General features: G+C 36.8%; 1 protein-coding gene and 1 long non-coding RNA gene across 4 annotated transcripts in view; one reads left to right on the forward strand and one right to left on the reverse strand.

Annotated features, from left to right (window-relative positions):
• ARHGEF3 (Rho guanine nucleotide exchange factor 3) overlaps positions 1-21,297 on the reverse strand; it is a 125,505-nt gene that overhangs the window by 77,203 nt on the left and 27,005 nt on the right. For both annotated transcript variants that reach the window (XM_088134200.1, XM_088134201.1), the window contains 2 exons: positions 13,076-13,139; positions 1,720-1,782 (listed from right to left, as the gene is read on the reverse strand). In XM_088134200.1, coding sequence (XP_087990326.1) covers positions 1,720-1,782; positions 13,076-13,139 — 127 coding nt within the window. The remainder of the gene's footprint in view (positions 1-1,719; positions 1,783-13,075; positions 13,140-21,297) is intronic.
• LOC148216721 (uncharacterized) lies at positions 9,011-16,075 on the forward strand. Of its 2 annotated transcripts, XR_015794895.1 has the most exons (4): positions 9,011-9,055; positions 10,151-10,295; positions 12,498-12,591; positions 15,856-16,075. It is a non-coding gene; the product is annotated as an uncharacterized LOC148216721 (long non-coding RNA). The 2 variants fall into 2 exon arrangements; XR_015794894.1 differs by lacking the exon at positions 15,856-16,075 and having other exon boundaries at positions 12,498-12,772.

The following is a 21,297-nucleotide window of genomic DNA, read 5'->3' on the forward strand; positions in this document are numbered from 1 at the left end:
TAGAAGGTGTGCGTATATGTGTTTGTGTAGTTTATTTACAAACAATAAATTGATTTTTAAATTAAGTTGTTGGATTATTACTATATAGTTAGCAATTAATTTATAATAAAAACAAGTTCATTCTCACATTCCATTAAGCCATGAAACTTGCTTAGCATAAATGTGCTCATTTGCAGCTGCTGTTCCTCACCTCAAGTGGGATGGATAGTGAACCAGCCATCTATAACTGATTTTGAATTCAATTCTGAATTTCTCTGAATGCAAGACGCAGGCTATTTCTGGCCAATCTGAGTTGGAAAGTATAGTCATAAAGAGGCCTAAAACAAGACATGTTTACATTCTCTAGCTAGTTCTGGTTTAAATCAGCCTTTGTCCTACATTCTCAGATATGCTTAGCTTGAACAAATTATGGGTTGGTGATGTCTTAGCCATTCCACTCAGTGGAAGTTGAATTAAGATCACCTTAACAAAGCATTACTACTTAGTGTGATGCGCAAACTGGGACACTGTTTCTTATACATAGTTAACATGTCAACAACTTAACTTCCTTTTCAGGGATTCTTGTTTTCCTTCTTTTCAGGTTGCCCTGCTTTGAGCAGCTCTCTCTCCTTCAGACTCTACAACACAGCCTATTCTGACCTGAGCGCTACCCAGATATGTGGACCCCAACTGTTACAATTATCAGCTGTACTTATGCTGGCTGAGGAATTTGGAGAGTCCATACATCTGGAGGCTGGGAAAATTATAACGATGTCATGCAATGTCATGCAAACCACAGGCATAACATAAACAAAGAAACAATCTATTCCCAAACATACAATGGTAACCTTACAAGCTTGCATCCTTCATGTCTGCAATAACATATCAAGACAGAGCTTTGCCAATTAAACATAATCAGCACAGAGCTGCTGTGCTGGTTTCAGGCAGGAACATGCAAATAGGACACCCAAACAAAACTTGACTATGCAACTTTCATTGTTCATCATCGTTCTCTCATTCTTCCACATTTTACCAGCAGATGCTATTGGTAAGTGAATACTATTATCGATATGCTTCAAAGTAACTTAATTACAAAATGTAATGCAGTTGTACCTGGCATGGTTTGATATTTTGATTTCTCTAGTATGTGACATCACATACCACAATTAAGTTCTGTAGTTTGGGGTTATTACCAGTACAATAAAAATAATTTACAAAGCATAGCTTATCTATTAAGCTACATCTATAAATGATTTAAAATATGCTATGATATCAAAGGCTGTTAAATAACAAAACATTATAGTATTTTTCAATAATTTTTATTTCTGGAAAACCTTTATGAATCACACATCACACCTGCCTTCCAGGAATTACTTTCATATTATGCAATACCAAATGCTTGTCAGTATAAACCAGTGCAGAAAACTGAAAAAAAATTATCGAGCAAACAATCTAATCAGCTACATAAAAATAGATAACTGACCATTGTTTTCACAAACACATCAATGAAATATTTACTAGCTCTGCATTATACATGATGAGGAACCCAAGAAAAAATGTCATCTATATGCTCTATTTATTTCTCCATTTTTACATAACTTATCATTGAGGAAATTACATAATAGGCATAAACAGTTTTGTATTGAGAAGCAATACAATTGTATTGAGCTAGCAATACACCATTTTTACAAAACAAACTGGACAAGTTTCATTAAACAATTCCATGTTCCAAATACTTACACTTGAATCAAAGCTACACACACTGATTGCATCTTCATCCTGGGTACTCTGCTTGCGTTTCTTCTATAAAATTAGAACAATAAAAAAGAGTTCAATGGCAGAAGACAGAGAAGCATAATACTACATTATATTGTATAGTAATATAAATCAATTTTTTTCAGTTAAAAAACATGGTTGTTATCTACAACTGCTCTCACATTGTCCATGCTCTCAGATTTCTTACTTAGTAAAGCCTTTCAAGAAACACACACACACACACACACACACACACACGTACTCTTGAAAGAGTTTGGAACAAGAACATGTAAAAAAGGATGTTGTAATTAAGTAACATGTTATAACTCTATTATATAACTATTTTGTAACATTCTCCATTTCAAAGCAAATTCTATTAATATTTTAAAACTACACATAACTGATTACAAAATTTGAAGTGCAGAAGGTCAGTATTAAATCAAAATTGACTAATTACTTACATAGAAAAACCACAGATGTGTAAACACTATAAAAATACCTACACTATTAGTTATTCTCAATCTTGTTTGTTGGCAAAAAAGTCACTAGTGATAGAATATTCTTCCCCATTTATACTTTCACCCCTTCCCCCCAATTTGTTTCAAAAGACTGGGGACACTTCTGACCTGACTGGAGAATGACTGCAAGGATGAAGAGGCTACAAAGAGGAAACTCTGTTGAGTGAATGGCGTAACACTAGATATGGCCAGTATATTTACTTTTTATTTATTAGATTTCTATAGTTACAACGTAAACAAAATAAAACATCTGTAGTAAAAGTACTGAAAGATCCATGGTACAGAAAGAGCAACAAACAATTACAAACAAACATCCACTCAAATAATCAAAACAACATACAAATTCAGCCAACCAATGGTGTTATCCTCTGAACTAAAAAGCTATCTGGAAGAGCTCTGTCGTAACCATTTTCCAGAAGGCAACAAGATAGAAGTCTCAAATCCAAGGGCCATACAGAGAAATACTGCCTTTTGGGCTCAGCTCCCCTAATCTCATGGAAGTGGGGAACCACTTTCTCCAGGATGTATATACGGAATGATTGATTCTGGTTCGAGAAGGCAGTTCAGCAAGTTCTTCAGTCCCATGACAGCTAGGGTTTTATATGTCAAAAACAAGTTTACATTGTCCCTAAAATTTACTGGTAACCAATGCAAGGCCCACAGGACAAAGGTAAAACGCTCGTGGCATAGGCTATTGCATTTTTCACCAACTGTATTTTCTGAGTAGTGTTAAAGGCAGTCCCATATAAAGCGCATTGCATGAGTCCGAACAGGTAGTGATAAGAGCATTAGATACCATTAAAAGATCCTCTCACATCAGCTGGAGCTGGGCAAATGCTCTCCTGATCATGGCTTCCATCTCCACAAAGGAACCAGAAGGGGCATGGATCCAGCACATGGATGATGTAAAACCTCCTATCTACTCCACTGGAATCTACAGGCCAGTCTATATTGTCTTTGGACTCTTTTCAATATAAATCCTATCAGCATATCCTAGAAATTAGACATTTTAAATCAAAGTATGCATCATTATGAACATACTTCCAAATTGCCTCTGTATCACACTTATCTTGGAAGTCAACAGCAATATAGATAACTCAGCCTTCAAAATGGCAACTTCACAATATTTGCTTATTCAACAGGGACCAAATAACTCATATTTTATATTCACAAGCACCTTATCCTATTTTAGTGGCAGCTAACAAGTAGCCAAGGATTACTGTGATCTAAACTACTGCTATCAAGACTAAGCATAAAGTCAACTCACAAACAATTGTTAATACAAAACCCCCAGCATTACTTACAAACAGGAAGAAAGCGTTCAACTGAAAGTGCAGCAAGTAAGAGACTTTATTTGCAGCACGCTCTAGGTTAAACAGAGCCTTAGTTGTAGAATCACTGTAGCTCCAGTTAAAATTGACTATGGAGATAGTGCTTGCCTCAACGAAGCACATGTTCATTCCAAAACAATTAAAAGGCAATATTATCGTTACTATTAAATAACTTTTTAATATATATTTTGTGTGTGTGTGTGTATGTATGTATGTGTGTGTGTGTGTATATATATATATATGTGTGTGTGTGTGTGTATATATACAGGTATATATATAAAATGCCTTTATATGTGGATGACAGTGACACAATCCAAGGCCCAAAAAATTCACAGATGTGATGGTCCAAGGGAAAAAAGAAATCCAAAATTCATAGTTTGACGATACTGTTACTAAAAGGTGTAAGTTAATTATAAGAAATCCAAATTCAAAAGGCAAAACATGAGTCGGAGCATGCATCAATATACTAACTATTGGAAACTTCTTAAACTAAAGACATCTTTTCCCAGGGCCTCATGTCAGTTGTGGAGATTAGCCAGGTGAGCCCAGGAAGAGAGGCAACTATTTTAACATTCTCCAATCAGGTGCTACGTGAATGCCGACAAGTATTCCAGCTCACATTTTGTTCTCCAAATCTGGATCTCTGCTCAGCCCTAATAACAATGCCCTTGCATTAAGCTTGATTCCTGGTAACTGTTTCAGCACTGTCTTCTCGGAAGTTTTTCCAAGTACACAAAATAACACAAGTGTTTAGTTCTTCAGACAAGTGACTACAAAATATGGGATGGGGAAGTAATAACAAAATTAAAAATTAGGCAGATGTTTAAGCATGAGTTCTGCAGCTGTTTGAAGTCAGTCCAAAACTGAGCTTTCTGAACTGAGTGCAAACTCATTGCTAGTTTGTTACTGGTATAAGATTACACACAATATTGAGGGATGCAGTAAATGGTTGCTAAGGCACCTTAGCATGTTGTTCTGGCAAGACATCAACTGGAGACCACAGTTGTGTTTTCAGAGCTGGGAAAGGCCCATTTTTGAGTCCGAAATGTGTAAGTATATTGCAGTATTCTACCAAGTAATGATAAACAAAGATATAGTCAGAAGTTAATTCTGTTTTAATCATAAGTAAAAAAAGGCTAATCTTTATTAATAACACTTAAATATCTAAATCTAAGATCACTACCGTTTTGAAGCCCTCTGTGACTCTTTAACATGATTAATTAATACAGAAACATAAAAGAAGCAACCAATTATAAAGCTAGAAACAGCCTCTGAATCCAACTCCCTGCTCAGTGCAAGAATCCAAACTAAAACATCCCTGACAGAAAATGGTTCCGCTTCTCCTTGAACACAGTGGAGCTGATCAACTCCATGGATAATTGGTTCCACCATTAAAGTACTTGAATAAAGTATAGAATAAAGTATTTGAATAAAAACTTGTTTTTATACCTTAGCATTTCCATTTCTATCTTGGAATTAAATTAATTATTTAACTGAATTAGCTTAATTAATTAATTTAATTAATTCAATTTCTATCTTGGATTTTTTTTAAAAAAAAATTACTTCCCAGGACTTGGTTGTGAAAAAATATTTTATTGATTAATTTAGATTTAGTCTTTGTTTTTGTTCAAGTACTTCAGGAGAAATTTATTTTTTGTAGGAAGGCTCCAGAAAAGAACATACCTATTCAAATCTATTCTAAGAAAAAAGACATCACAAAAAAGAGGTCTCAAAACCTTTAATTTACCTGATGTTGCATTAAAAAAGCAACATCACCCCATGAGTTAATCCATATATACATTCTACAGTTATCTGTAGAATCTGTACACCAAATTCCTACATTACCCTTTCAGTTTCTTTCTGAAGCCACACAGAATTACAGGAAGTTAAAGTGGGCCATCTGTTAGAAGTGAAAGACTGTGCAATTCACATCATCATAGGCTATGCTTTTCCTATATTAACTACAGAAAAATAGTAATTAATTACACGCTGGACAGAAAGCAATCTGCATCTTAAAAATAAAAAGTTGTGATTTTTTACTCTTGACTTGACATTACTTGATGGTTTAAGTGGCACCTTTCAACTCCATGATTCCACATCAGTTTATCTACCTTTGTACCAAACATCTGGATACAAGCATCACCCCTCCATATACTATGCTTCTCTGGAAGTGCAATGTTAACTGATTAAATCCAAATTCAGGGAAGAGAACTATATTTTGTTCAAATAAACAGTGCTGTTTATTTCAAGGCTTTAACTTTTAGGTTACAACATTATTGCAGCTCATATATCCAGATTAAAAAAAAAACTTAGTCATATATATGATAAGGGTATTAGTGGGAGAAAAAACTCATCAAGATTGCAGTACAAAGGTGGGCCTTTGCACACTTTTGGGTTGTGCATCAGTTGCACCCATTCCTGGACCAGGAGGCTCTACTCACTGTCACTCATGCCCTCGTGACCTCCCTTTTGGACTACTGCAATGCACTCTACATGGGGCTGCCCTCGAAGAACATTCGGAAGCTTCAGCTGGTACAAAATGCAGCTGCCCAGGTTGTAAATAGTGTCAGCTACTCAGCACATGTAACACCACTGCTTCGGGAGCTGTACTGGTTGCTGGTGTGTTTCCGGGTACAATTCAAGTTACTGGTTGTCACCTATAAAGCTCTTCATGGCTTGGGACCAGGTTACCTTGGGGACTGTCTTTTCCCAGTTGTTTCTACCCGTCCAATCTGGTCCGGCAGGTTGGGCATGCTCCAGGTCCCGTCAGCCAAGGAATGTCAGCTGGCGGGGACCAGGAGACGTTTCTTTTCTGCTGTGGTGGCTGCCCTCTGGAACATCCTCCCTCCTGAGATAAAGATGGCCCCAACCCTTTTGGCTTTTCAGAAGGCCTTGAAGACCTGGCTTTATGCCCGGGCCTGGGGCCCCAAGCGTGTGAAGGGGCCCATTTCATGGTTATGCTGATACCGATGTTTTTTTACAGATCTCTTGGCTGCATTTATATTTATATTTAATTATTTTGTACTGTTTTAAATGTTGACTGTTTTTATTGTTGTTAGCTGCCCAGAGTCACTGGTCTGAGATGGGCGGCTATATAAAGTAAGTGAATGAATGAATGAATGAATGAATGAATGAATGAATGAATGAATGAATGAATGAAAAAATACTTGTTGCTAGGTCAGACTACCCATGTGAACAGTTATTTGTGAAGGAAAGTCGACTGTAGAAGAACGTGACTATCTCCAAGATCATTTTCTGAAGGATTTCTCTCAAATAGGTTTACTGCCTTATCTAAATGTCAAACTAGATGTTAAATGCAGTTTGATGTCTATCAAGTAGGCTTTTAACAATTTAAATTATAATGCAAACAAAAGCAACTGCTTCTCTTTTCATAATCCTTTCTCTTAAGCTGGTATTTGCTTTTAATGGGAATACTATTGGCATTGGCTCCAGCAGACAGATTCTCAAGGAAAAGATTAAATTCACCCTTCACACTTGCTTTGTCCTTGTCAATTATTTATCTATTTCTAAACTGATGCAGTTTCCATTAAAACATAACAAATAAACTTGAGTGTTAGATGCAAAGATACAAGTAATGGCATTGTTTGCCCCCAAGCTGCAACTTTGTTAGACCAAATATTATAGCAGAAAGCATCTTATAAATTTCACATTTAATGCCTTCTCAAAAGGTCTGTGCTCCAGTCTGAGGCAAAACCGAATCCATGATGAAAGGGGGTATTGTGGGATAGAGTTTTATTCACCTAAAGCAGCACAGGTGGTTCTTTAAGCAGCAAGGTTCTTGACTAGAGAATCTGACAACAGGCAGTCCTACTCAAATTGTTAGCATGAAGGATTTCTGCAGAAGTCGTCTGAAGAAGCAGTCTGAAGTCCTAGGCGGTATGAGATGGCTATGATGAGTTGGGCTGAATTCAGGCAATTGTGCTCAGCCCTGAGAAATTAGATGGTCCTTTGGGAGGACTGTCTTTGCTCTGTCCTCTCTTTCACAAATGGCCAGTGACAAGAGTATTCTACCTCATTCTAAAGACTTGGAATAATTTCTGCCCCATCATGTGGCAGAAGCAACGGTTCCATCTCAGGCTAAGTCTGAGAAATTCTGAACAGGCGGAAGGCAATGGAAAGAGACCTGCGTATATCACAGTGGCTGAGTCCTCACCACTTTTTAAGTAAGTAAAGAATAGAGGAAAGAAAATGCATCCTAAAAGAGGGAAGGAATATATAGTTTATTTAATGATACCAGGAGAATTCCCTCGGTGACCACAGGCTCCATTTTTCCAAATTGCGTCTAGAGTCTGATTCAGGTAAAGATGGATTACTCTCCAACCAATCCAAGAAGACTGTTCCAGGATAATTTGATCTGATTTTTGAGGCAGTTCTGTCTCTTTAAAAAATACTTTAAAAAAAAATAATAAAAATAAAATCTCTACCACTCAGATACACCCATGCAGAAAAAGCAATATCTGATTTGGTGTGACTATATTTAAAGGTGCCACTTTCTTATTTTAATTTCTATAAGGTATGAAGGGTAAAAACCAGGTGCCTGCTTCTTGTTAAGCAGCATCTGTCAAAATCATCATAGTGGGTCAGACATTATTCCATCCATGTAATAATTACAGAACTGATATTGTGATATTTGCAACCATTTACATAATGCATGTCAATATGTAATGATATAAACGGATGCAAATTATATTAAAATGTCAATTACTTAATGATACAAATGATGTACATTATGCTAGTTGTCCTGACTGTTCATTCAACAATGGATTTTGTTCATTGCTTGGGGGTCAAGTCTGAAGTTGCATCTGAGGTCTGCTGAATAAACAAGATTTTGCAGTACTTTAGAGATGGGACAGCAGGATGACAATTGCTCCTGAGAATTCTTAGATGATCACAGACTAGTCCTTATCTGTTAGCATGTCTTACCTGGCAAAGCTGCTATGAACATATAACAGTATTGGAGAAAGAACCACACACACCATCATGAAAGGTGGAATGTGAAAACTGAAACTGATAAAATCCTCAATAAGTGCTGCGAAGATATAATGGACAAAATTTACCCGCAAGATCAAAAGCTCCAATATAGCAATATAGTGACTTACACTCTGCAGTGATGAACCATTTTTGTGACCTGAAACAATTTTTAAAAAACCCTGAGCCTAAATTGCTCCCTGAACCCAAACAACTAACTAGATAAGTTCTGTAGCATCTACCATTAAATCAGAGAATGATCCAAACATTTGGTGTCCCCCAAAATGATAAACAAGAAGGAGGGGGAAAAATAGAAAACAAACTGCCCAGTTCTCAAAGGGAATGGAAGTGAAAAGAGGTCAAGTTCATATGTTGCTCACAAAGAACTGGCAACAGGACCACACAGCAACACCCTGTTCCAAGCTATAATTAACAATGGGAAATCTGAAATGTAACAGCATGGCATTTCGTTTCTGGGGCAAGGTAAAAACAATTGAATTCTTCTCTTATATCAGATGCTCTTTTAAATATTATATTTAGCCTGTGGTATCTTTTATATACTGAAAAGCAAGGAAGTGACCGGTTTCTAGTAAAAATTGACTATTTTTTACTTTTAACAATAAGCCACATTTACAATGAGACTAATGAGACTGAAGTCTAGTCAATGTATCTTAAAAGCATCTAGTAAGCAGTGGAGACCTTGACAAAAAGATATTGTTCATTTTCAGTCATTTAATATTATCTCTCAAGGTTCAATTTATAATTTTGTTTACGAGCCATAAATTATAACAACATTAACAACACATTAACAACCAGTAGAACTCTAAATATTAAAGTTCCCACAAATATAAAATAGAGCTTCTCTTCTCTTTACCCTAAATGCAGTTTTCATTTTAAATTAAGTTGGATAAAAATACTGATTAGCACTGATACAGAGTTCGATTGCTCCTCAGTGGTCACTTTCCTAGCCAGAGAAGGCGCTACTCTCCTTTTGCAGATGGGATGCTAAAACTGAAATAGAATGGCTACCCAAGTAAACATATGGCTCTGAGGTTTGAATGAAAATATTTATCTTACAATTTACACTGCCACTACCATACAGCTAAATCAATGCACTTAAGGGAGGAAAAACTCTGAAAAAAGAAACAGAAGGCAACACCTTGCCAGACTCACTTCTATGTTAAAAAAAACAACTACAAACTATTCTAAGTTGACTGTCAATAGGTAGTATCTTCAATTAAGGCTGCTAGAAACTGTGTTCATGAGTTTTAAAATGGAATAATTGGAATTGTGATTCAAACCTAGTTAACTTTTAAATGTTGAGACTATGTTTACAGACAATTCTGTGACACCCTCAGCATCAAATTATTTAATTAGGAATCTCAACTTGGGAACTTGTAAGATGAATCATCCTATTTACATTTATTCATGCTGGAAGCTAGTATAAACAGCAAGTTTGCACTTGTCAATGTTTTTCTACTTCTGCTTTTGCATGTATACAAAAGAGAGAGAAGCAATTGTATCTTAACAATGTGGCACAGGAAACCCAAAGAGTAACATCAGCATTTTCCTGTATAGGTTACATCCAGTAAGCTGCTCTACAATGCAATCCAATAAAGAACCAGCACAGAATGATTTATTGTAGACATCAGATGGCTGCTTGATGAAAAGAGATCCAAGCTAAAGAAACAAAGAAAACCAGCTGGTGCACATCAATCTGAAAGTGTGTGTTTGGGGCTAAGTATTACAGTCATCTTCAAATATTGTCTTAGATGAAAACATAACTTGAGAAATGAAAGTCATTAAAGCCACAGTATACTACTTACAGTGAAGCTAGACTGATCATTTGTGCACTGTGTGAGAGATCTATTTGAATTCCATATTTGAACTGTTTAATTAGATAGTTTTCTCACAGAAAATGGTTAAATGACTCACTCGTTTTGCAATACAGCCTGTTTGCTACTAATTAGATGAATTAACTTTTCTTAACTAAGGTGGCCATGATTAATCAAGCATCAAACTGTCTAAAGCTATCTAAATATGTTTAATTGCATTAAAAAGTGGTCAGTTCCATTTTAGAACAGGCATTCCATCTTCCACATTTATCACAAAGAATTTCTCTAGATTTGTACCTGCCGAGATGCACACATAAAAGATTATTTTTTTGTCACAACTGTTGTTTGTTGGTTCAGTTGTACAATTTGTTCAGTTGTAAACAAAACCCTCCAAATTATTATGATCAATCAACTAAATCTCTGACACAGTCCTCAGTCCCTATGTTGTACTTAAGCCTAAGAATGTACAAATGAAATAATGTCAAATTTTTCCTGCCTTATTATCACAGACTTTGAAAGTGTTTGTTTTTGGGAGGAAAGGAGAAACATATATGCAAAGTCTCCCTAACATTCTTTTGAAATTTCTGTTTAAAAACATTGATGTACTAACCAGTCTGGAAGGGTTTATAACAAGCAATACTAAAATTTTCTTTAGATTAACAGTAGCTATATATTATATTATTTTATTATTATTTTATTATTATTATATTATATTATATTATATTATATTATATTATATTATATTATATTATATTATCCAGATTAATGATATTTCTTTTATTTGAAATTGGCTGCAGGCATCTCTTAAACAAATATCACACAATGAACTGCTGATAAGATCTCTTCCTTCTTGCCAAAATGAGCTCTCTTGTTCCAGCAGATATAAATCTTTTGATTGTACTTAACAATAGGTCTAATGGTCTGTTCATATAAACAAAATCAATAATGAATAATATCCACAGAATAAATGTAACCAGCACCAAGAAGAGTAATAATAAGGCAATGAGTGCTCTGGGGAATCACCCACGAAGTGCAAACAAGCTGAAAGCACTCCCTGAAAATAACTCATTTTGCAATCCTATATTCAAGATGTGCTACCAGGGCTGTATGTGTGTTAAGATGTGTCATTTTTGTTTACATACTTTGTTTGATTTTTAAGATATATAATCTGCACTACTCTAAAAGCTCTAGGAGGTGGATAAGTAAAATAATATGGCACAATAATTATAAAATAAAATGCAATTACCCTAAAACAATAACAATATAATATCACCAGTGGCATAGATCTTACTGTAGCTATTGATCTCCAAAGGCCTTCTGGAATAGCCAGATCTTAAATGTCCTCCAGAAGGTCATCAGAGTGGGGAGCCATTGCTGTCTTATGGGATCAGTTGTTCTGTAGGAAGGGAGCAGCCACCAAGAACACCTCCCTTCATGCCCCCTGCTGGTGTACCTCCTAATAGTAACTCTAATGATAAAAAAGACCCACCCACATTGCCACAGGTGTCTGATTCCTTGTTGACTCTGCAGGCTGATGGTCTAAATATGGTCTTCCACTTCAATTTCTGACTTAGAGGATTCAGACAAGACCATAATATCATCTATCTTAGAGCAAATATGAGCAATTTAATCTACAAAATTATCAGCCAGACATCCGGCTCTAGACAGGTCCTTCCCTAACTGTCAGCTATTTATTCTATCATTAAGGACAGATTAGCATATTTTACACTCTAGAGATGCACTGCCCAAGGTCCATTGGATTCAATGCCCAGAGCTCTTACAAAAGTTGAGGTAAACTGTAATTTTTAATACGAGAGAAGGAAATTATTGAATGTAGCACTGGAGAGTAATCTCATTAAATTAATTAAATGAAATCAAACCAAATTTAATTTTTATCCTGGGCTAAGCCATTTTATGGAGTATGGCTTTTGCATGCCACTCAAAGACCATGTGTAGCTCTTAGCATGGAAAAAGTTATACACTCCTGTTATACATCCTCAGGTCCTGCTCCTCTCTTATCAATACAATTCCTCTTTCCTTCACTGATCACAGAGAAAGAATTGAACTAACTAGTCTGGTTTACATTATAGGGCTGACACTCTCCATCCAGGAAAGGGTGCAAGTGGCAAAGAAGATGGAGCTGTGTAAAGGCTATCTTAGCCACAACTGCCACCTGCTCTTCAAGTAGGTGCTGTGAGTTCAAGAGGACCTCCAGATTGTGTACCACTCTTGAATGGGGAAATCATGTCTTCTTGTTTATTTTAAAAGAAGTGAACTCTTCTGGTGGAGACAGTCAATCTTCCAGCATATCAGTTCAAATAAAATATATATTTTGCTTCACTGCATGTGCTTGGAAGCCCTCAGATCTACAGTGTTTAAAAATAAAGTCTGGATGAGGTTACAGTTATGAATGTCTTCAAGAGTTTTTGATTATATTAAAAGACATCTACCTAGATAAAAAATAATCTCTTATGAATCAGGCTGAATATCTGTATTAATTTGGCTCCCACAAAGAAGTACAAACTAAGTGACTATTTTGAAGTTAAATTTTGTAGAATTGCCTCAACTTACCTTAGGTTACATTGCAATTATGCTCTGGTGGATGGAAATAAGATCACTAGGAAGAAAAATACATACATACACTAATCTTTAAAATAAAAGCACTTACCCCTCTGAAATTCCAGCCTTTTGTGGAAGGAAACAAGGAAAAGTTGTGCTGTTGCTGTTTAGGCCTGTAAGATGGAAAAAAGAACATAATTTTTTATAATTTTGTTTCTCCTATCACCAGTTCTTGATGGTCCCCATGGATTTATATACATTATACTAATAAGCTAAAGACAACAGGTAAATTAACTTCCTCAAACTGTAGGGAAGCTTATTTAATCTACAGCTTTTAAACATCCCAAGAAGCATAAAGGCAATAATGTAATAAACATCTATACTCAGATGAAGGGCATCCATAGGGAGCAATGAAAACCTGCAAGAAAAGGGGGACACAGCTTCACAATCCAAGCCCTGCCCCTTTCATATGCCTCTTGAGGATTATGACCATTCTTTGTGGATGTTGCTGCTCAGATGGACTCACAACTAAAAGGGTTGTGAATAGGCAACAAGTCCTACTGTTCTAGGGAAGGGTATACAGTAGTAGTTGTCTTACTATCATTTTGAGCAGGAAAAGCAACAAGAACAAGAAAAAAATGGTATGTATTTCCCAATGAAGAGAAATAACATTTGGGAAATTAAGACAAGAGGAAGAAACAAGATGTTAACCTCCTCCCTTTGTGTCATAGTCTGGCCTAGTCCTTGGTGGTATATTCTATTCTCTGTTTTTGTACCCTCCCCCTTTTCTTCTAGTTTAATACCTTCCTGATGAGATGAGCAAAACATTGGACTTTAATTCCTCTCAACCCCAGCCAGTAATGATTATTGACTAGGGATTATGGTAGTTGAATGCAACATAGCTGGAGAACACCAGCTTCAATCAAATTTAAGCATGTATCTTTACTTGGCATCATCTGGATAAACAGTTGAGTTTTCAGTGGAAAATATCATTATGACAGACTTTTTTATTTGTTAGCACTTCCATGGAACTAAAGCCATCATTACTAGAAGCTGCAAATTCCAAGATCTTAGATTAGAATAATTATATCCTGTATCAATTGGCCAGAATATGGATCTAGGGGGTCTTTCTGTTTAATAGAAATTCTCCCATATGTCCTTCAACAATTTATAAGTTATCATTGTTTTAAGTCATAGTGAACCACTTAACTGAACATAAGAGAGTTAACTGTGCTTTTTTGTGCTACGGTAGTTTTGTCGAAAATATTCTTATAGGAAATAGAAATAATCTAACCACCAAATTCACACCCCACGCCTAACTATTAACAACTAATGAAGAAAAGTAAAAAAAAAATGGGGGGAATGACTAACTTCTTGAGGTGTAGGTATGCCTGGGAAAGAAGTACTCTAAATTTCTTCTTGATATTTTCCCAACCTGGTCCATTTTCTTGTTATCATTATCAAACAGGAGATGATAAGAATGAATTTGTATACTTTTCACCTATAGGTTTTGTTTCTTTGTTTCTTTGCTTCTTTACCATACATTTTCTGCATCTCTTTGCTCCCATCTAGGGGTCATCCAGACTTTTTCAGCCCAGATAGGGTAGCCCTATACAATCAGTCTCCAAAAGAGGTCCTAACACTTTCACAATATAAAATTAACCTACAACAATTCTTCAAGCACTTGTTCATTTTACCAAATCTACCAAACAGAATTAGAACACTTTCTATTAGACTGGCAGAATTAGGAATAAATATTTATGGCCAGGAAAGGCAAAGATTAGCAAACCGCAGATACTTAATGTAATATAAACTAATAGCTGACATATACAGGTAGCCCCTGTTTAGCGACTGCCTTGAACAGCAACCATCCACAGTTATGACAGTGATGAAAGACTAACTTTGCAACCCAGTGCAATGGTCTTTGCAGCATCTCTCTCTCAGTCACATGTTCACCATTACAGTCAATTAGTACACATTGTCCTGTGCCTGACCCTTTGTTTTCCTTTTTCCCCTCTCACAGAGCAAAGAGATTGCCTAAACAATCTATCTCTTCTTGAGCTGCTTTTCTCCGCAACACATCCCTAAAAAGTGCTAACTGTATGTTACCAAGCTGTGACCTTAATTAGTTGATTAGCACTCTCCTGCCACCTGGTGCTGCTGCCTGACACTGACAAGATCCTAAGCAGTTTCATAGTAAAGGCTTTTATTTGCCTCCTAAGCAGACCACACTAGGCAAACAGCTGGTGCCAGCACATTCCTTTCTATGTGTATTCCCAACTGTGTGCCTGCTTACTCTCTTATAATCCCTTCCTCTTCAATTAATGTAAATACAAACATTAATTCTCTTCTTGCTAATTATCCCAATGCCAGGGTGAGCATTTCAAAGGGTGGGGGAGTGGGGAAAAAGGGCTATAAGATTTGCCCTTTTATCCATCTTCCTCATCAGTCAAGTTCTGGAAACCTTCCCAACTGTTTGGGTTCACTTGGCTGTTTGGGGTTGTATCCTTCTGACACTGTAAAGCAAAGGAAAGCTGAAGTAAAACTAAGCACAGTTGCAGTCATGTGATTTTCACTTAGCAACCGCTTCACTTAATGACTGATTCACTGGAACCAATTGTGGCTGCTAAATGAGGACTACCTGTAGTCAGAGACCAGATAAGGTATAAGTGAATCAAGCCCAACTATCTTGCTGGGAGAACTAGGGGAGTATTCTAAAGAAGTCAGCTGTACTGTAGATTGTAATCCTAAAGGAATCTGTTCACAAACTTTTAAGATACATAACAACATCAATTCAATTCTTTGTTCACATGTCTTTTAAAAAGCAACTGTATTTAATATATATTTGTGTGTCTAACATATGTCTTCTATTTATTCTGCCCACCCCAGCATATCCAACAGAGTTGGCATGCACTGGATCCCTTCTATCAAGCAAATACAGTATAATCTGATAGTATCCAGAAAGTGTGACTTCTCTGTCACCGTTCCTGCCCTATAGAACAGTTGTTCTCCTGAAATTCAGAGCCTGATGTTGTTGGTGTTTGAAAGGCACTGAAGACTTGGCTGTTTCCACAGGCTTCCACCCAATGAAGAAGGCCCCTCCTATAGTGCCGGAGATCACTTATTTTTGCCATTTTTGACACAATTGCTCTAAAAAAAATAGATTTTTTAAATTCCATCTTTATTATTTTTTTTAATAAATAACTCAAGGTGGCAAACTTACCTAATACTCCTTCCTCCTCCTATTTCCTCCACAACAGGAACCCTGTGAGGTGAGTTGGGCTGAGAGTGTGTGACTGGCCCAAAGTCACCCAGCCGGCTTTCATGCCTAAGGTGGAACTAGAAATTCACAGTCTCCTGGTTTCTAGCCTGATGCCTTAACCACTAGACCAAACTGGCTGTCGTTCCCTAAACAATTTCAGGCAGTAATACTTCACATTTACAATCGGACATTTTTTTTGTTCTGTATAGTTTGCTGTTTTCTTAATCCATCTCTTTCATAAAAAATATAAGAAATTATACATATTTTTAGTTGGGGTGTAAGAAGTTGGGGAAAGAAGAAGCCTAGTGGAAACCAATGGTATTCATACCGTTCAAATAAGTATTCATATTGACACAGCCAGGGACCACTTTCGGAATCCTGACACTGGAGTGGCAGGCCTGCTATAGGAATGGATTTCTTGCAGGAGCAGTACTTTCTAACAGTGTAATTTATTTCCCTTAAAAATACATAGCAACAACATCTAGGAAAGGAATAAGGCTGATTTTTGTGCCTTTTAAAAGCTAATATAATTTAATGCATCTATAAATTTTTCATAATTGATATAGTACATGTTTGTGAGAAGTATAATTCCTAGTGTTCAGAATGTCTAGAGACCAGAGGGACTTATTACTGATTTATATTAAGCATCTGACTTGACTTTGGGATAACATTTTTAGAGCTATAGCGTAAAGATTTATTATTATCATTACATTGGATTTATCTCCACCCATCTCCCCTAATGAGGGACTCTGGGCAGCTCACATACAGCATATGTACAGCTTAACAATTAGAGTTACAATTACAAGCCTATTCTAATTACAATTACAGTGCAGCCCTACTCTATTGTGGCCAGCGGCGGTCACAAGGGAGTCAGCTCATCCGGGCTTTCTTTCCACCTATGATCTTTTTCCACCCATTGCGTTAGTCGTGTCCAGCATCCAGCGTCCAGCATTTTTTCTGCCGATCGGGTCTAGCACCAGTTCCAGCTTCCCCGTGCAAAGCACCACTGGTTCCTCCCACCGAAATGGGAGTACCTACTTATCTACTCGCAGATGATACACTTTCGAACTACTAGGTGGGTAGGAGCTACGACGAATGACGGGAGCTCACCCCATCATGCAGAGCTGGGCTCGAACCGCTGGAGTGCTGGCCATTTCTGGCCGGCAAACCCCAGCGTCATTAAGCCCCTGTGCCACCACGCCCGTGGCTTTTGTTTAGAGGTTTTTGTTTCTGTTCTCAACTGACATTCTCAGTGAGGTGTTTCTCATGTATATTAAATACATTTTTAAAGAAGTTACTATGACAACAGTGATTCAAGACATATTCCTGGAAGGTCTAGCAGTGTCAACCAAACATTTGGAAACATTTTGATGCTGAATTTTATATTGGGTCAATAAAGTGACCCTGCAGATATTATTGAATAAATATGCAAAGTTCCCATTTTACCAGGAAATATGAATATGGATGTAAGACACTTCAAAGTATGTAGCATTAGCTTGCAGCCCGTTTTCTTAAAAGTTCTAGGAGTGAAATTAAGCCTCAGCTGTTGTGTTAGATTTTATAGAGAAGAAATTTTAATCAAAGGAGTAGTCCAAAACCCCAGCAGCTATAGGTACTCACATTATACCTGTGTTGCTCCTTTTCAACAATTATAAAAACTGTGAGAAAAGAGAACAATGTTTCATTGGAAAACTAAGCAAAAAGGAAGTTCAGTCCCACTCAGAATTGCAATTCGTATCCAATTTGTTACCTTCACCCACCATTCATAGTCGTTTTGGTCAAAGATGACAAGTCACCTTTACCTTTCAAATCATGTCTAAGTTGGTCTCAAGGCTAGGTTGCTACATCTATATTCAGGCACCAAAGGCTACCTTACAATCAGCCAATTTGCCTTAAATAATGCTTATATAGTCTTTGCAGTTTGGCACATCTGCATATAAATTCTTATACACACAGGTAATACAAGTTAGGATGAAATCCTAACTTTCTAAAAAATACACCAACTAGAATAAGTAAGGATGAGGCACAAGTTACATTATATGCCAACAGAAATCTAGATACAGTATGCCAGCTGAAACAACTAGCTGACCACAGAAGTACCTACAAACAGAAAAGTAAAAAAGGCAAGAAAGTGGCAAAAAAGAGATTTAAGTTTTCATAATAAAACTTCACCCAGGTTAGGGACATGCATATAACACTGGCAAAATGTAGGCAGAGGATTTCCTACACAATGACCCTAGTGAGAGGTCAAAAACAAAAAACACCCACCTACTGGCTAGGAGGGGCTTGAATTTAGCACAGATTTAGCAACCAAAGTGTCAATTTAGATAGGCAGTGGCCTTTTCATTTATTTAGGTTTGCACTGATTGGCACAAAAACTTAGTTACACTGTTTGGTGAAGTAGCAGCTTAAGTTTCTACCAAATCCCAAGAACAAACGTTCACAATGACATGTGGAAATTATGTGCATCAGATTCCATCAAGGTGGGTAGTTTCATATTTTTCACTCATGTCTTTACTGATCTTCTTACTCACTGTGTTTGGGGCCATTTTTAATTCTAGAATAAGAATATTTCATTTTTTTAGAACTTAATTTGTATCATCTTAAAATGAAAAAAGAACTGAAACTTTTTTTGGGGGGGGGACACCCACTTTGAGGAGACACATCTTTCATGAATCCTAAAACAAGATCTCCCTTTTTCAATAACAATCATGAATTTGAACATGCAAGGACATGTTTTTGCTTACTTTTTAAAGTTTGAGTCATGATGTACAAGAAAAGTAAAGAAGAAATATAAATTTAAGTGTGAGTGATGGAAAAATGGAAAATAATTTAATTTATACAGTTCATCTATAGAGATGCTTATAATAATTACTATTATCAAGTCCTAATTAAATGACAAGTAGAAACTGGTATACATATATGAAGCAGCTTTGGTTCTGGTTATCTTAAAACAGAGTGTCGAAGAAGTTCTTTGTTTTATTATAAACACATAAATACAATGAACTTCTAGAATTTCTCTCCCACAAGAAGTTTTATTTAACATGTTTTCATTATCTCACCTTTGTTATGAATTAATTGCATTACACCGTCAAGTGTCATCTAGTCACTATATTTTATCTACACTCAAAATCCTCTTTGATAAATAATTGCAAGATAGTGCACTGAGGCTATAATCCTAAATACAGGAAGTACTTGGCTGAAATTCACAAGTTTTACATCTAAGTAAATGTGTTGAAAATCAGGACATACAACATAAGAATATTCCCTGCAAACTGTTATTGTCAAGAAACCAAGTATTTATTTATGGGAAATTTATGCCAAAATCATCATAGATTTTGGCATAAATTTCCCAAAGTTCATAAAATGACATAATAGATCACACAAATGGACATTTTTATGAACGTCTCTTAAAATTATTACCAAAGTATATAAATATCAACATTCAATGTCTATAAGCTATTCAAGGGAATACCATAACTAAAGTATCCATGATTTCTCTAGATTTCCAAGGAGATAATATATAGGAAACAAATTACTAAAGCTCAAAAACAAATTTCATTCAAATATAGTATATTAGAAAAAAGCTGAAAACAAGGGAAATATATACACATAATCACTTAAACAAAGAGGGACGCGGTGGCGCAGCAGCTTAATGACGCTGAAAGTTGCCGGCCAGAAATGGTCGACGCTTCAGCGGTTCGAGTCCAGCCTTCACGTTAGCAGGGTGAGCTCCTGTTTCCTCCCCAGTTCCTGTCAACCCAACAGGTCGAAAACTCACGTGAGTAGATAAATGGTACTCTCACTCCGGTGGGAGGAAAAATGCTGGCGGCACCTTGCAAAAAAGGAGTCGGGAGCAGTTGCCGGTAAGCGCGAAAAACTGCGCGCACCCGAAAAGGGCGTGAAGCAATGGAAACCCCGCCTCCTGCGCTCGCCAGCTGGGCTCTGCTCTAGGAAGGAGGCTCTGGCAAACCACTTCCGAAACACCTTGCCTTGAAAACTGCAAAAGGACTCGTCCAAGCAGTCACTGCAGAGTCGGTAACGACTGAGCGCAGATTAAAAAAAAAATAAAAATCACTTAAACAGGTACATAGCATAGCTATGGTCTGAAAGATCAGAAAAACGTCTTTTATTTTTACATTATCCCAAGACCTTAAAGACACATAGTCACCCCTTCATTTCAACTTCATAATAATCTCATTAAGTAGGATAGTAGATGACAATGAGTCATCTAATGTTACACAACAAGCTTCAGAGGTGTTTCCATAATGTTAATCCAACAGTCTAACTACTGTATAAATAGATCACTGATCATCAACAGTAATGCCAAGATCACAAGGAGGAGATAGAAAATAATTTGAAGGAGAAAATAATACTCAGTTAAGGAAAAGATAGCATTCCAACAATACAAATATCAGATACAGATGACTGTTTGCAAAGTAATATCTTGTTATATATGAACAAAAAGCTACCCAGAGTTATATGACTGGCATACTTGTTGTTGTTTAGTCGTTAAGTCATGTCTGACTCTTCGTGACCCCATGAACCATATCGCGCCAGGCCTTCCTGTCCTTTGCTGCCTCCCTGAGTTTGCTCAGTTTCATGCTCATTGCTTCAGTGATGCTATCTAACCATCTCATCCTCTGCTGTCCCCTTCTCCTTTTGCCTTCAATCTTTCCCAGCATCAGGGTCTTTTCCAAAGAGTCCTCTCTTCGCATTAGGTGACCAAAGTATCTGAGCTTGAGCTTCATTATCGATCCTTCCAATGAGCAGTCAGGGTTGATTTCCTTTAAGATTGACTGGTTTGACCTCCTAGCAGTCCAGGGGACTCTTAAGAGTCTTCTCCAGCACCACAGTTCAAAGGCATCAATTCTTTGGCGCTCAGCCTTCCTTATGGTCCAGCTCTCACAGCCATATGTTGCTACTGGAAAAACCATAGCTTTGACTATGCAGATCTTTGTCGGCAAGGTGATGTCTCTGCTTTTTAATATGCTGTCTAGGTATGGAATGGCATACAAATAATGTAAAATAAAGAATAAAATAAACAATATCTAGTCCTTAGAGATCAG

This window comes from Python bivittatus, unplaced genomic scaffold (genome assembly GCF_059951505.1).
Source record: "Python bivittatus isolate LINGU-HERP-01145 unplaced genomic scaffold, Pbiv_v1 ctg000080_np1212, whole genome shotgun sequence".
NCBI classification, from domain to species: domain Eukaryota; kingdom Metazoa; phylum Chordata; class Lepidosauria; order Squamata; family Pythonidae; genus Python; species Python bivittatus.